We start from the raw sequence: 17588 nt of genomic DNA, 5'->3' as shown, positions 1-17588 counted from the left end.
TTTTAAAAGGCTAATTGTTCATTAGAAAATCCTGTTGCAATTATGTTAGCACAGCTGAAAATTGTTGTTCTAAGGAAGCAATAAAACTGGCCTTTAGACTATACTAGTTTGTGGCTACGTGCCAAGGCAAAATCATTGCCGCAACGTCGGAAAAATATCTGCGGTGTGTTTTTGAAGATGGTCAAACAGTCCACATTTAATGTTGCTCTGAAAACAAAACAAGTAATTAATAGAAAAGCCAGACTAACCCATAGTAGAATAGTTTATCCATTTACCCTAGTCGGCTTGTTGTTTTGTGTTCAATGCAAGGGAAATATTCCTCTCGGGGCGCATTCAATTATGAGCGCAATAGTGGGGAAAACAGCAGTTGTAATGGGCTTTGTTAAAAGCTGTCCATTCCCATTTTGATTTATTTCTCAACTCCTGAATATGCACAAACTCCACCTTTTTTTAAACTTAGAGTTTTTAGTAGTAGTATGGTTAAGCATTTTACCGCTCAGAAATTTGCCATGAGGTCATAGGGGTGAGTGGAGCTAAATATAACACGGGTCAATTGCAGAGAAATTTGATGTAAAACACCACCCTACCTCATAACTTTTGGAGTGACTTCAACTGTGATGAGATGGGTTACATTTTCAATCGAGCAAGAGTAGTGGCAATTCTCCCTAGGCATGTTAATGGGCAAAAAGGAGGCATGTATGTTGACGTAATTGTAATCCAAACCAACCCTCATGTAAGTTGTGATGAACTCTCAAAACCTTTTGGACAAGACTTACTTTATGACCAAAATGATCCTATTTACACTTTGTAGTACATTTTGGCACTAGAATATAGTATATCATATCAATACCATAATGGCCACATAGAGTTGTATGGTTTAACTTTGCAATCAATGGTTTTTGTTTGGCATACTTGTAAAGTGACAATTCTGTTACTGTGAAGTGCCCTTAACAAGCTTATTCTGCTTTGTGAAATGGTCCTTAGTGGCACAGCACTTGCTCTATTTATGGAATTGTGTTCACAACATGTTCTAGTTTTAGAAACAGTAATTTCCAAAGATCTGAGGTTTCAGATATTTTCAGATTTCTGTGTGGTTTATCTAGATATCTGAAATAGGTGGTTTCACCCTCCTTTTCCCTCCTTCCTTCCACGATAGGTTCCCCGGAAGATGCGGCTGTGAGCTTGCTCAGAGTGCTGATCCTGTGGGTCTTCACCCGATCGTGACCATGGGGATATGCATTGCAGGCCAGGAGAACTGCTCTGCCAACAATGAATCCAAGGACTACTGTTACTCAGCCCGAATCCGCAGCACCGTGCTTCAGGGCCTACCCTTTGGAGGTGTCCCCACAGTCCTTGCGCTGGACTTTATGTGCTTCCTGGTGAGTCTGCCTAGAGATCAGTCTTGCCTGAATTTCAAATAGATTCCTAGCCCCATTCCAGTCCTGCAGGATCTTTTTGCTCTCCTCCGTAGTTAATTTATTGACTTATGTCACTGATTCATTGGCCAGAGATTCTACTTACCTGGGATCCCAGGTCTGTGTACAGCAATACTTCTAACCTGAAGGTCCATATTTGAGAAAAGGTGTCCAAGTGACTTTATGCTAACCTACAACAATCACATAGGTATAGAGTATATGTATGTGTACATATCTGTGTGTGTTTACAGTGCCTTCTGAAAGTATTCAGACCCCTTGACTTTTCCACATTTTGTTACTTTACGGCCTTACTCTAAAATGGATTTTAAAAATGATTCAGCAATCTACACACTATTCCCCATAATGACAAAGTGAAAACAGGTTTTTAGAATTCTTTGCAAATGAATATATATCTAAAATATATATATTATTTACAGAAGTATTCAGACCCTTTGCCATGAGACTCAAATTGACAAATTGAGCTCCGGTGCATCCTGTTTCCATTGATCATCCTTGAGATGTTTCTACAACTTGGAGTCCATCTATGGTAAATAAAATGGATTGGGCATGATTTGGAAAGGCACACACCTGTATATATAAGATCCCCACAGTTGACAGTGCATGTCAGAGCAAAAACCAAGCCATGAGGCCGAAAGAATTGTCCTTAGAGCTCCGAGACAGGATTGTGTCGAGGCACAGATCTGGGGAACGGTACCAAAAAGAGTCTGCAATATTGAAGGTTCCCAAGAACACAGTGGCCTCCATCATTCTTTAAATGGAAGAAGTTTTAAACCACCAAGACTCTTCCTAGAGCTGGCCACCCAGTCAAACTGAGCATTCGTAGGAGAAGGGCCTTGGTCAGGGAGGTGACCAAGAACCCAATGGTCACTCTGACAGAGCTCTGAAGTTCCTCTGTGGAGATGGGAGAATCTTCGAAGGACAACCATCTCTGCAGCACTCCACCAATCAGGCCTTTATGGTAGAGTGGCCAGACGGAAGCCACTGCTCAGGAAAAGGGACATGATAGCCCGCTTTGAATTTGACAAAAGGCACCTAAAGACTCTCGGATCATGAGAAACAAGATTCTCTGGTCTGATGAAAGCAAGATTGAACTCTTTGGCCTGAATGCCAAGCGTCCCTCCTAGAGGAAACCTGGCACCATCCCTACAGTGAAGCATGGTGGTGGCAGCATCAGGCTGTGGTGATGTTTTTCAGTGGCAGGGACTGGAAGACTAGTAGTCGTGATCGAGGAAAAGATGAACGGAGCAAGATACAGAAAGATCCTTGATGAAAACCTGCTCTAGAGCGCTCAGGACCTCAGACTGGGGTAAAGGTTCTCCTTTCAACAGGAAAATGACCCTAAACACACAGACCATGCAGGAGTGGCTTTGGGACAAGTCTCAATGTCCCAGCTTGAACCTGATCGAACATCTCTGGGGAGACCTGCAAATGGCTGTGCAGCAGCGCTCCCAATCCAACCTGACAAAACTTGAGAGGATCTTCAGAGAAGAATGGGAGAACTCCCTAAATACAGGTGTGCCAAGCTTGTAGCTTCCTACCCAAGAAGACTAATCACTGCCAAATGTTCTTCAACAAAGTACTGAGTAAAGTGTCTGAATAATTATGTAAATGTAATGTTTCAGTTATTATTTTAGGTTAGCAAACATTTCTAAAAATCAGTTCTTGCTTTGTCAATATACTGTATTTATTAATTTTTGAATTGACTGGAAGTTAACACTGCTTGAGACACCTTGCCGTTTTGGAGACCTTGTCTCCAGCAATGTTAACTTTTCTTTCTGTCTCAAATGTCAAGGTGTCTCAAGCAGTGTTAACTTACAGTCAATTCAAAAAGCAAATATAACTTTAACTTAAAATAACATTTTATTTTACATTCCAATTCAATAATTTTATAAGTATCTCATGCCACTGACTGAATCGAATTGAATGGAATGACCCCAACCCACTTTATGAAGCCAGGCAACAAGGGTACGGTCATATTTGTTGCGATTGTCTTTCAACATCCTGCGCATTAAAACACAGGGAGATTTTGTTAAATATTCTATATATTTGTCAAAACAACTTAGTAACGTGCACAGAATTTGAAAGATATGGTGAGGAAAACAAAAAAAACAAATCTAAAGTACAGTTGAAAAGTAGAAATGGGCTTTTTTTTAAAACAAGGACATTTTAAAGTTACATCAAATTGATCAGAAGTACAGTGTAGACATTAATGTAAATGACTGTAGCTGGAAACAGCTGATTTCATTATGCATATGTAGATATTCAATTCAAGGCCTATTATCATAAACCATCACTCCTGTATTCCAATGGCATGTTGTGTTAGCCTATCCAAGTTTATGATTTTAAAAGGCCAATTGATCATTTGCAAAAAGGTTTTCTATTATGTTAGCACAGTTGAAAACGGTTCTGATTTGAAGAAGCAATACACCTGGCCTTCTTTAAACTAGTTGAGTATCTGGAGCATCAGCATTTGTGGGTTCGATTACACGCACAAAATGGCCAGAAACAAAGCACTTTCTTCTGAAACTCATCAGTCTCTTCTTGTTCTGAGAAATGAAGGATATTCCATGTGAGAAATTGCCAAGAAACTGAAGATCTCGTGCAACGCTGTGTACTACTCCCTTCACAGAACAGCGCAAACTGTCTCTAACCAGAATAGAAAGAGTGGGAGGTCCCGTTGGATAACTGAGCAAGAGGACAAGTACATGAGTGTCTAGTTTGAGAAACAGACACCTCACAAGTCCTCAACTGGCAGCTTCATTAAATAATACCCGCGAACACCAGTCTCAACTCAACAGTGAAGAGGCGACTCTGGGTTGCTGGCCTTCTAGACAGAGTTGCAAAGAAAAATCCATATCTCAGACTGGCCAATAAATAGAAAAGATTAAGATGGGGAAAATAATATTGACACTGGACAGAGGAAGATTGGGGGAAAAAGTGTTGTGGACAGACTAATTTAAGTCAATAACTGTACATCTATGAAATAGATGTGTCCAGAATGCGTTTTCATTCAAAATGACAGGGTCACAAATTTCATGTGTGCCTGTGCCCTCAAAGATCCTTGTCTCTCACGGATTTTGTTTCTCAGGACAATGTCACGTTGATGCTCATAAAGTAGCATATAGCAGGTCCCCTTCCCAAAACAGGTTTCTGACCTCAAGAGTGTCTATTCCTGGTTAAATAAAATATACTAACATGGACATGATATCATAACATGATGAACAGATGAAAAGGCTAGATAGTTTAGTCAATTTATTTCATGTCATTACTCAGTATTTGTCAGCGTAAGGAAAGTGTGAAATAAATATGCAAAACTTAATCATTTTTGGAATCTGAAAACGGAGTAAAATGAGTGCTGGCCTTTTTATAATTTTACTTTTTTTTTATCCTTTAGAATTAAGCACCAATGTTGCTGATTTTTATTGTCATCCTCTAATCATACTACATTTACCTCATAATATGAAGTGGGGTCTGAAATGATTGACACCCTTGAGAAAGATGAGCAATAATGACTGTATAAAATACATCATTCAAATACTGAGCTATGTTGTATGCAAAAAATGTTAAATTATATTTTATAGAATTACTCAGATTTTGTTTAACATTTAATATATTTTTTTCCCTCAAGAAGGTAGGGTTGACACTCCTAAATATTCTTAAGTCTTGGACCAAAAGGCTCCTTAACAGCTTCTATCCCCAAGCCAGAACAATTAATCAAATGGCCACCCGGACTATTTACATTGCCACCCCCTCTCCCTTTGTTTTTACACTGCAGCTACTCCCTATTTATTATCTATGCATAGTCACTTCACCCCTACCTACATGTACAAAATACCTCGACTAACCTGTACCCCCACACATTGACTCGTTATATAGCCTCTTTATTTTTGTGCTACTTTTTATTTTTTACTTATTTTCTTAACCAGCAATGCATTTCAAGAAAGAGTTAAGGGCTTGTAAGTAAGCATTTCACGGTAACCTGTTCGTATTCGAATTGGAGCATGTGACAAATAAGATTTTGATTTTAAATGAAGTAGTTAAAAAAAAATTGTTTTGGTTGTGTTTCAGATTATTTAGTGCTCAGTAGAAATAAAAGGTAAATCATTTGTCATTTTGGAGTCACTTTTATTGTAATTAAGAATATAATATTTTTGGAGCGTACAATATTGCTTGGTATTTGTACATGTTTTCCCGTCATTATTGTTAATCTTTATCAAGGGTGTCCATCATTTTGGAGCCTGGTAAGTGCTTACTAGTCTTAGAACATTGTTTTAGAACAGCAGTGACATTGCTATAAAATCCATTTCAACATTTGAGTGATACACATATGTTCTGGCGGCTTCACCTGAAAAACACCAATGAAGATGTAAATCATATAGCATTACTTTCCTCTGTGCTTTCAGGTGCTTCTATTTGTCTTCTCAATATTGCGGAAAGTGGCCTGGGATTATGGACGCTTGGCATTGGTGACAGACACTGACAGGTAGGCCTAACAAATGACTCTGAGGTGTTAAATCACACTCGCACTGCCCTGGTGTAGTCCGACTGATCATTGGCTCTTGTCTGTTGAACTGTGAGAATTACTTGCCTATTATGACCGTGTGCCTTTAGTAACCCCATCACCATTCCTTCCTACCTCTTCCTTCAGGATTATTGGTTTGCAAGTCATTCAGGGAGACTTGTTTCACTGTCACTTACAGTGGGGCAAAAAAGTATTTAGTCAGCCACCAATTGTGCAAGTTCTCCCACTTAAAAAGATGAGAGGCCTGTAATTTTCTGGCTCTCACAGACCTGTAACTTCTTCTTTAAGAGGCTCCTCTGTCTACTCGTTACCTGTATTAATGGCACCTGTTTGAACTTGTTATCAGTATAAAAGACACCTGTCCACAACCTCAAACAGTCACACTCCAAACTCCACTATGGCCAAGACCAAAGAGCTGTCAAAGGACACCAGAAACAAAATTGTAGACCTGCACCAGGCTGGGAAGACTGAATCTGCAATAGGTAAGCAGCTTGGTTTGAAGAAATCAACTGTGGGAGCAATTATTAGGAAATGGAAGACATACAAGACCACTGATAATCTCCCTCGATCTGGGGCTCCATGCAAGATCTCACCCCGTGGGGTCAAAATGATCACAAGAACGATGAGCAAAAATCCCAGAACCACACGGTAGTGAATGACCTACAGAGAGCTGGGACCAAAGTAACAAAGCCTACCATCAGTAACACACTACGCCGCCAGGGACTCAAATCCTGCAGTGCCAGACATGTCCCCCTGCTTAAGCCAGTACATGTCCAGGCCCATCTGAAGTTTGCTAGATAGCATTTGGATGATCCAGAAGAAGATTGGGAGAATGTCATATGGTCAGATGAAACCAAAATATAACTTTTTGGTATAAACTCAACTCGTGTTTGGAGGACAGAGAATGCTGAGTTGCATCCAAAGAACACCATGCATGGGGGTGGAAACATCATGCTTTGGGGCTGTTTTTCTGCAAAGGGACCAGGACGACAGGAAAGAATCAATGGGGCCATGTATCGTGAGATTTTGAGTGGAAACCTCCCATCAGCAAGGGCATTGAAGATTAAATGTGGCTGGGTCTTTCAGCATGACAATGATCCCAAACACACCGCCCGGGCAACGAAGGAGTGGCTTCGTAAGAAGCATTTGAAGGTCCTGGAGTTGCTTAGCCAGTCTCCAGATCTCAACCCCATAGAAAATCTTTGGAGGGAGTTGAAAGTCCGTGTTGCCCAGCAACAGCCCCAAAATATCACTGCTCGAGAGGAGATCTGCATGGAGGAATGGGCCAAAATACCAACAACAGTGTGTGAACCTTGTGAAGACTTACAGAAAACGTTTGATCTCTGTCATTGCCAACAAAGGGTATATAACGAAGTATTGAGATTATACAATGTGATTTGCTGGATTTTCTTCTCATTTTGTCTGTCATAGTTGAAGTGTACCTATGATGAAAATGACAGGCCTCATCTTTTTAAGTGGGAGAACTTGCACAATTGGTGGCTGACTAAATACTTTTTTTGCCCCACTATATATACTACTCATTTCTGGAGGAACAATCCTTTTTAAGGAATCTTCTTTTCACCAGTTTATTACCAAAACCCCATGGGATACTTATTTATCAATTATGATTAATCTATGGTTTGGGTATGTTGGTAATAAATATGGAAAGAATTTATAACTAGTTAGCATACTTAATGTATTTTAATGCTGTATCAAATCCATCACCTTTGAATGCATCTGATGCAGTACAATTAAGAGGAGAAATAACAAGTTGACTAATAATATTAATGTACAAATAAATGGCTATATGCCTACTTAATTGAAGTCATAAACTTACTATAAAGTACCCCTACTTTCCTGCTATAACTCATTACACTGCGATGCAGTCACATTTTTAAAACTGTACTGCTCAACTGACTCCCTACCTACAAACGACAGTGAATGGAGCATCTTACTAAGCACCCTCTATTCTGGTGCGCTTGTTAGTCAGCTGCCTCCTGGGAGTGTCTCACTGTAGGCCTTCACACTGATGGACTAGGGGGACCAACATGGTGACATGTGGTTCCTCTGAAAACTGGGCCTTATCATGGTCCCTCTGCTCATATGGACCTCATTATTTCCCCATCAGGCATTTCCCAATACAGAGACATACATACAGTTGAAGTCGGAAGTTTACATACACCTTAGCCAAGTACATTTAAACTCAGTTTTTCATAATTCCTGACATTTAATCCTAGTAAAAAATACTCTTTTAGGTCAGTTAGGATCACTACTTATATTTTTGGAATGTGAAATGTCAATAATTGTAGAGGGAATGATTTTTCAGCTTTTATTTCTTTCATCACATTCCCAGTGGGTCAGAAATGTACACACACTCAATTTGTATTTGGTAGCTTTGCCTTTAAATTGTTTAACTTGGGTCATTCCTCCTGACAGAGCTGGTGTAACTGAGTCAGGTTTGTAGGTCTCCTTGCTTGCAGATGCTTTTTCAGTTCTGCCCACAGATTTTCAATAGGATTGAGGTCAGGGCTTTGTGATGGCCACTCCAATACCTTGACTTTGTTGTCCTGAAGCCATTTTGCCACAACATTGGAAGTATGCTTGGGGTCATTGTCCATTTGGAAGACCCATTTACGACCAAGCTTTAACTTCCTGACTGATGTCTTGAGATGTTGCTTCAATATATCCACATAATTTTCTTTCCTCATGATGCCATTTATTTTGTGAAGTGCACCAGTCCCTCCTGCAGCAAAGCACCCCAACAACATGATGCTGCCATCCCCGTGCTTCATGGTTGGGATGGTGTTCTTCGGCTTGCAAGCCTCCCCCTTTTTCCTCCAAACGAAACGATGGTCTTTATGGCCAAACAGTTCTATTTTTGTTTCATCAGACCAGAGAACATTTCTCCAAAAAGTACGATCTTTACGGTTTGCATCTGCACATGGGGACAGTCTGGCTTTTTTATGGCGGCTTTGGAGCAGTGGCTTCTTCCTTGCTGAGTGGCCTTTCAGGTTATGTTGATATAGGACTCGTTTTACTGTGGATTTAGATAGTTTTATACCTGTTTCCTCCAGCATCTTCACAAGGTCCTTGGCTGCTGTTCTGGGATTGATTTGCACTTTTCACACCAATGTACGTTCCTCTCTAGGATACCAAATGCGTCTCCTTCCTGTGTGGTATGACGGCTGTGTGGTCCCATGGTGTTTATACTTGCGTACTATTGTTTGTTCAGATGAACGTTGTACCTTCAGGCGTTTGGAAATTCCTCCCAAGTATGAACCAGACTTGTGGAGGTCTACAATGTTTTTTATGAGGTCTTGGCTGAATTCTTTTGATTTTCCCATGATGTCAAGCAAAAGAGGCAAATTCAAACACTCTTTGCAGAGTTAAAAAATGTTTTATTTTTTAAATGTGTCATGCTAACATAAGCATTTCTTGGCAGTGACCTTTCTACGAGAACCAAATTGTGGTTTGAGGTCACTCCTTAGATCAGTCTAATCTCGTGTAATTTGATCAACTACACTGCTCAAAAAAATAAAGGGAACACTTAAACAACACAATGTAACTCCAAGTCAATCACACTTCTGTGAAATCAAACTGTCCACTTAGGAAGCAACACTGATTGACAATAAATTTCACATGCTGTTGTGCAAATAGAATAGACAACGGGTGGAAATTATAGGCAATTAGCAAGACACCCCCAATAAAGGAGTGGTTCTGCAGGTGGTAACCACTTCTCAGTTCCTATGCTTCCTGGCTGATGTTTTGGTCACTTTTGAATGCTTCACTCTAGTGGTAGCATCACTCAGGACCCACACATGTGGCTCAGGTAGTGCAGCTCATCCAGGATGGCACATCAATGCGCCGTGGAGAACGTTCTGCTGCCTGCAACATCCTCCAGCATGACCAGTTTGGTGGTGGGTCAGTCATGGTGTGGGGTGGCATTTCTTTGGGGGGCCGCACAGCCCTCCATGTGCTCGCAAGTGGTAGCCTGACTGCCATTAGGTACCGAGATGAGATCCTCAGACCCCTTGTGAGACCATATGCTGGTGCGGTTGGCCCTGGGTTCCTCCTAATGCAAGACAATGCTAGACCTCATGTGGCTGGAGTGTGTCAGCAATTCCTGCAAGAGGAAGGCATTGATGCTATGGACCGCCCGTTCCCCAGACCTGAATCCAATTGAGCACATGTGGGACATCATGTCTCGCTCCATCCACCAACGCCACGTTGCACCACAGACTGTCCAGGAGTTGGCGGATGCTTTAGTCCAGGTCTGGGAGGAGATCCCTCAGGAGACCATCCGCCACCTCAACAGGAGAGTGCCCAGGCATTGTAGGGAGGTCATACAGGCACGTGGAGGCCACACACACTACTGAACCTCATTTTGACTTGTTTTAAGGACATTACATCAAAGTTGGATCAGCCTGTAGTGTGGTTTTCCACTTTTAATTTTGAGTGTGACTCCAAATCCAGACCTCCATGAGTTGATAAATTTGATTTCCATTGATCATTTTTGTGTGATTTTTGTTGTCCGCACATTCAACTATGTAAAGAAAAAAGTATTTAATAAGAATATTTCATTCATTCAGATCTAGGATGGGTTACTCTCTGCAGTTGCACAGTAGCTAAAAAGTAGTAATTAGTTGCAAAGTTGCTAATGTTTGTGATCCAACTCAGAGTTGATTACTCTTTTTTTTAGTGTGATTTTAGTCAACTCTTGCAATTTTACACTTGACTGTTAATTCAAAACACAGAACTCCACCAGTGTACATTTCTCTATCAGTTTACTACTACTACTGAAGTGTAAGGGTGATGCCTTATTTGCAACATCTTAATGTGTCACATTATGGTAACTAGCAAAGTGATATCCAATCCCTGTTGTAATCCAACTCAAGGGAAGTTATCCAGCAATTTCACTCAGGACTTGCATTCAGAAAGCCTGTCCGAGCAGAAAGTTAAACATGATCGTAAACAATCAATGTACATGCAAAATGACAGATATTAAAATAAACAAAAAAATAATAAAAATCTTCCCGCAACAGAGCATGCTGGGAAATATGACAGAGGCCCCTCCCACATTTGTGGATATTCCATAGATTTAACTCCCTCTCTCTGGTTACTCTTAATTGAGTTAAAAGTACTCTGTCCCAACTAACTCCAGAGAGCGTATCACTCTGCCAGTTGAGTTAATTTAACCCAAACTATTTTAACACTGATTTCAAGTCTCCTTGATTTACTCTGTACCAATCCTGGATGGCCCCGTTTAAGTACAATAGTAGTTGAAGACTTATTTGGTTATTTTAAAGTGACCTGGGTCTACTTATGGATATGATGTACGAGCTTTCTAAGTGCTATGTGTCTTTTGCCTTTCTGAAATAGTTCTGTCCTCCCATTCATTTAAAGGACAGAGAGATCTGGGCAAACCGTTTCCTACTGTAGTCCCACAACTGACTAGACAATCTCTTTTGCGCCACATACTTCCTGTTTTCTTGTCTGTCCCGCTTGCTCTCCTTCTCCCTTGTCACTCCCTACACACAAACACACACACACTAGTGCTGAGTGATTCATGCTTTTTGAAGTTGGTTTCTGTTCGGTTTTCGAAAAATAGTTTGGTTAGATTTTTTTTTAAATGTAACTACCCAGAATAAAACAATTAGCTAATGAAAGCCCCATGATGGCAGTGACTGCCCATATTACTGCCTATCAATTCATTCATTCACAACTTTACTTCCTCTCATGTGGTCTGTGTGTGGTCTTGTTCCCCTGGTCAGTCGATGAATTGCATCAACCTATGGGCGAATTTCTGCCAGATTATAGCCAAAATAAGTTTCCCAGCTTTCCAAAAAATTACGCTGCTGACAGAAGTGGAGGCGACGCCTGCGTTGGCCGCATGGTTGCATACTATAATGCTATGTTAACTGCTCCTGCGCCTAGATGTCTCCGTGTCTGACAAGGCAAGAAGAGGCAGCTGCAGGCAGTGGGTTGTGGTCAGTGTACTTAATTACCACATTTTCTGCACTAAACTATGTTGAATATTTGCCTGTTAAACGCCAACTTCCCACAGTTGGTGCTGGATTTGATTTGTGATTTGAGGTCACAGATTATATATTTTTTTACATTGGTCAATGAGTTGTATAAACCGGGTCCACATCTTTTGTTAATCGCTCAACACACACAGCTGTTTTCTTGCTTTCATGGGCTCTCTTTCAGAGCTGCGACGAGGCAGGTGTCACCAGTGGTTGTATGTCCTTGTGCGGTGAGGGGATGGGGGGTGACATCTTCCTATGGCTCTAATAAACCTCTCCTGCTTCGATATATTGTAACATCCAATTTGTTGATACTTCAGGATTTCTATCCAGGACTAACCTTAATGAAGTAAATGTGTACTCCATTTCATGACAATTATGCTCATTTTTCCTCTTTTTGTTTCACTGTGAAGATCGAAGAAGTGTTTCAGCGGATTGGAGGAGCGGGAATAGTATGTTTTTAAAAAAAACACGTTTTTGTTTACGTCCTGGTTTTCCAATGTTGTCTTCTCTCTTCCCTGGTTGCTTTTACAGCCCTAACTGTACTTGTTGTCCTGCTAACTGGTGCACTAACACTCTCTCTCTTTGTCCCATTTCGGATAGGTGCGCATGCTTGCAATCCAATTCCAGAATGGACTGGAATCCACCCCAATTGGGGTGTGCTATGGGTTGGTTTGTGTGTGTGTGTGAGAAAGGTGTATGTGTATCTATCTTATTAACAAGCAAGATGGTTTGGTGTGAGGGCTCCGTCACTGCTTTTTGCTGTGGATTTTATTGGGTGTCGACTCCCCAACATAAGTGCCTTATGTGTTATTAATCATACTGTTTACTTCCACCAGTGTATCTGCCATGGCTTCTGATGCTTTGACTGTCACCTAACATATGAATCTTTTGACATGCATGCTTCCTTTTTACACGCTTGAATATAACGTAGTCGGAGAAGAGAAAAGGGTAACTATGACACACTGAGAGCAAATAATACAAGGTAAAAGGTGCATCCGTGTGGATGTTAACTTCCCTAGGCCCTCTTGCTGTGGCGTCTTTGTGAATCCTTGTGACATTAGCTGTCACAAGAAGCAAAGTTCTCAACAGGCTGTGTTCTCAGTCCAAAAAATCATCCCTTCCCCCTCAATAAAGGCAGAGGACAGGAGTGTTTTCAGATTGGAATCCAGCTAGAAAGTGGAATGTGGTGTTTGCCCTGACAGAGAAATGTATACTGCCCCCATATCTGTACATGTTGTCATTGGACTAAGTGTACTGTTGGACTGTGGTAGATCTTCTGTTGTAGGATATAAGGGTGGAAGATTACAATATACACCCAGTGCTGCAGCTAAAACACAATCTATTTGTAGACTTTGTGCCCTATTCAAAATCGCTAACTGGCTTTCCGGAATATGTCAAAACAAATCCTACCTTTCAAGAAATGATGGAGTAAAACTGTTGTTGTTGAGGCCAGGCACCACACTAATAGTGTATTTTTCCCCTTAATCACAATCGCCTAGGCTGTAGAACCCCACAGTGGAGGTGTCATAATACCCATAAAACCTAGCAGTCAGACAGGCAAATGGTTCCAATCATATTTTTCACCGTTCATTTTTTCCATAGGCGATTTTAGAAACACTTAAAATAAGACATGTGTTTCGTATAGGCTTACCCTGGTGTGACGTGTGACCCTGGTGTGACGTTTTGATGCAATCTCTCTCAGATAAGGTGACTTATCAATATATTCGGCTCTATTTACTCTGATTTGAAAATGCTACTTAACATCAGAAGATGTCATGCAAAACTGCAAATCCCTGACAGCTCCTGTACGTCATCTCTAGTTGACACCTTTGCTAAAAGGTAATTGTGTCAATTTAAAACTTGCACAAGACAGAACCAATTTGTTTATTACTATATTTAGCTAACATTAGATGGTTAATCCAGAGATAACCTTTGCCTGGATTCAGCAGTCTTGTCCAGATCATCATGGTATTTGTAGTTCTTTATGATAGCCACATTAGCAGCCAATTAGCATTTCATTTTTGGGGGGGTAAATACAAACAAATATATTGATCAGTCACCTTGTCCTAGAAAGAGTTACATGGTTATCAAAACGTCGCGCCATGGTAAGCCTACACGAAACACAGCTCTTATATTAAGTGCCATATCCCCTATGAGAAGTCTATGATGGGCAAATGATTGGAACCATTTCCCCGTTTGACCTCTACTCTCGCTCTCATATATATATTTATATAAAATTAAACATTTGCATATGCTGTAAATATATTTTTCTGGAAACTGTTAGTCATTAGCCCGTAGTGCCTGGCATTAAAAAAAGAAGATAATTGAATAGGGCCCTTGGCGTTTAAAGCAGAAGACACTGCCTCTTTTGTCCTGTCCATTGCTCAGTGGAGCTCTAATCACAAAATGAGATTATACATATCAAAGATGGTACACTACATGACCAAAGTATGTGAACACCTGCTCGTTGAACATCTCATTCCAAAATCATGGGCGTTAATATGAAGTTGGTTTAAGGACATTACATCAACAGCCTCCACTCTTCTGGGAAGGCTTTCCACTAGATGTTGGAACATTGCTGCGGGGACTTGGTTCCATTCAGCCACGAGCATTAGTGAGGTTGGAAAATTATGTTGGGTGGTTAGGCCTGGCTTTCAGTCGGTGTTCCAATTCATCCCAAAGGTGTTCGATGGGGTTAAAGTCAGGGCTGTCTGCAGACCTGTCAAGTAATTCCCCACTGATCTCGACAAACCATTTCTGTATGGACCTCCCTTTGTGCACGGGGGCATTGTCATGCTGAAACAGGAAAGGGCCTTCCCCAAACTGTTGACACAAAGTTGGAAGCACAGAACTGTCTACAATGTCATGGTATGCTGTAGTGTTAAGATTTCCCTTCACTGGAACTAAGGGGCCTAGCCCGAAAAGGCCCCAGACCATTATTCCTCCTTCACCAAACTTTACAGTTGGCACTATATGCATTCAGGCAGGTAGCGTTCTCCTGGCATCCGCCAAACCCAGATTTGTTTGTCCAATGGAATGGGGCTTTACACCACTCCAGCCAACGCTTGGCATTGCACATAGTGATCTTAGGCTTGTGTGTGGCTACCCGGCTATGGAAACCCATTTCATGAAGCTCCCGACAAACAGTTATTGTACTGACTTTGCTTCCAGAGGCAGTTTGGAACTCTGTAGTGAGTGTTGCAATTGAGAACAGACCATTTTTAGCGCTACGCTCTTCAGCACTCAGCTGTCCCATTCTGTTAGCTTGTGTTGCCTACCACTTCACAGCATGTAGCCCAGTGTAGAGCATTGGGCCAGTAACCAAAAGGTTGCTAGATCGAATCCCTGAGCTGACAAGGTAAAAGGTCGTTCTGCCCCTGAACAAGGCAGTTAACCCATTGTTCCTAGGTAATCATTGTAAATAACAATTTGTTCTTAACTGACTTGCCTCGTTAAATAAGTAAAAAATAAATGTGAAAGAATCTACGGCTGGGCCGTTGTTGTTCCTAGCCATTTCCACTTCACAATAACAACACTTATCGTTGCCCGAGCAGCTCTAGCAGGGCAGACATTTTACGAACTGACTTGTTGGAAAGGTGTCATCCTATGACGGTGCCACGTTGAAAGTCACTGAGCTCTTCAGTAAGGCCATTATACTGCCAATGTTTGTCTGGAGATTGCATGGCTTTGTGCTCGATTTTATACACCTGTCAGCAAAGGGTGTCACTGAAATAGCTGAATCCACTAATATAAAGGGGTGTCCATATACTTTTGTATACATAGTGTATGTCCTCAGGCATGTTTGGCAGCACAATGCAATGGTGGCCAACAGATCGTTCAAAGCCTTTCTTCTGTCTGAAAGTTATACTGCTAGCACACAGCCATTATTTGGCTCGAGGGTATCCTCAATGATGCCTACCTTATTTTCGAGATGTTTGGCATACTTGGGGCAACCTCAGCCAGAGTTGTGTTGGTCTGAGTTGCACACTGTGTTTGTCCCTTGTCCTATAGAGTGAGGGGTAACCCTTTACTTGATACCTCCCTGACAAGGCAGATGTCATAAACCGTCATTTCATGCTATCAGACTTTACAGTCATGGCACAAACCATTATCTAGACCTCTATCCAGCCCCACGAGTTTGACGTTTGTGTAGCTATGTTGAACTCGTGGAGCTGGGCATCTTATGTCATTCACGTAGAAGCCTTCTTGATGTTTGCCTTGGAGTGGGGAGTTCAAGTGAAATGTTCTGTGATTTTGTTAGTGCATAGTATCTGCAGTAAAAAATATAGGATTACATCATGTGACTAAATTAACAGTGCGTGCCAACTCCGCAATGCTTGTTTGGCCAGTAATTCCGCCTAGGATGATGGGATCCTGAATGTTAGACCCTCAGAGAGATGGAGTTTATCAAACTGACTATAAAATATACACATAATGGCATGGTTTTATGGACATTGTTGAGGAACTATTATGGGTTTATTTAATAAAAAGGCATTTTTTATGATAAATGTGCAGTAGTGAAAGATGTGGGTTGAGGTCAATTACATTTAAATGTTGTAAACTGACATTCCAATTCCAATTTTATGTTTACTTTCTGAATTTATGGAATTTAAATGGAATCGACCCCATTAGCTGTGACTACAGTTAATTTTAATTGTGAAGAAATCCGTCTAGCCTCATTTCCATTCTGTTTCAAACCATAAATTAACAAACGTAACCGTTGCAGAACCCGGTCCTGCCGTGTTCTTTGTGCCTCCGTCAAAGCCTGACACTTGTCCTCTGTTTCCAGTGTTGCCTCAGCTCTGCATTCTGAAGCGCCAGACCGCTATGAACGTCTCACTACAGTCTCCAGCTCTGTCGACTTTGATCAACGGGATAACGTGAGAAATCCCTCCCTCCCTCCGAATGTCTCCCCACCTCTGAATGTCTCCCCACCACTGAGGTTGTCTCCTACTAGTCACACGTGCAGCTCTTTAAACAACTCCATTGGCTTTGCCTCCCATCCCTGTTAAATAATGCAGGCCAAGCAAAGGACTGTAAAGCCGTTGGCTGCCAGCCTTGGATGTGGGTGGTCAGGTGGGGGAGGGTATAGTGTGGGTCCTGTCCACCAGACAGATTTCCACTTAGTGACTCCTGATGAAGACTACCCACCCCTTATAGATACAGTACTTAGATGTTTTATAATAAGGGAGACTTATCTCCATCACTCTTGACTTCCAACTAATGCCACACAATATTACATATGGTGATTCATATATGGTGATAGTTTGAATTAATATCCTTAAGGCGAAATGCCCCAGTTTGAGGAACAGACATTTTCCTTTAGTCCAAACAACTTGTGACTACTACAGAAATATAAGCTAAACCAGTCAGTTATCCACCCGCCAATGTCCCCCAAGAACATTCTATGCATCTCCATACCATATCCCTGAGTCATACGTAGCACTGTAATCACCCTAGTAGGTCAATTCAGGTCCATGTTTTCTTTCTATCTCCTAGCCTTTTAATCCCAGCTGGTAGGCTAAGGCTCTTCCTCCTCTCTCCCTGTATGTTCACTAAAACTCACATCACGATTGGGCTATCGCTATAGCCGTCCAGATC

The 17588-nt window shown here is 41.3% G+C and overlaps 1 protein-coding gene across 1 annotated transcript in view; it reads left to right on the top strand.

Moving 5' to 3' along the window:
- LOC135522023 (CSC1-like protein 2) overlaps positions 1–17588 on the top strand; it is a 93810-nt gene that overhangs the window by 12806 nt on the left and 63416 nt on the right. The window contains exons 2-4 of the mRNA XM_064947899.1: positions 1157–1379; positions 5840–5919; positions 16777–16867. Coding sequence (XP_064803971.1) covers positions 1227–1379; positions 5840–5919; positions 16777–16867 — 324 coding nt within the window. The 5' untranslated portion in view covers positions 1157–1226. The remainder of the gene's footprint in view (positions 1–1156; positions 1380–5839; positions 5920–16776; positions 16868–17588) is intronic.

The sequence above is a fragment of the Oncorhynchus masou genome, chromosome 4 (genome assembly GCF_036934945.1).
Source record: "Oncorhynchus masou masou isolate Uvic2021 chromosome 4, UVic_Omas_1.1, whole genome shotgun sequence".
Classification (NCBI taxonomy): domain Eukaryota; kingdom Metazoa; phylum Chordata; class Actinopteri; order Salmoniformes; family Salmonidae; genus Oncorhynchus; species Oncorhynchus masou.
The sequence above is the reverse complement of the archived record's forward strand: the minus strand, read 5'-3'. Positions and strand labels throughout refer to the sequence as shown.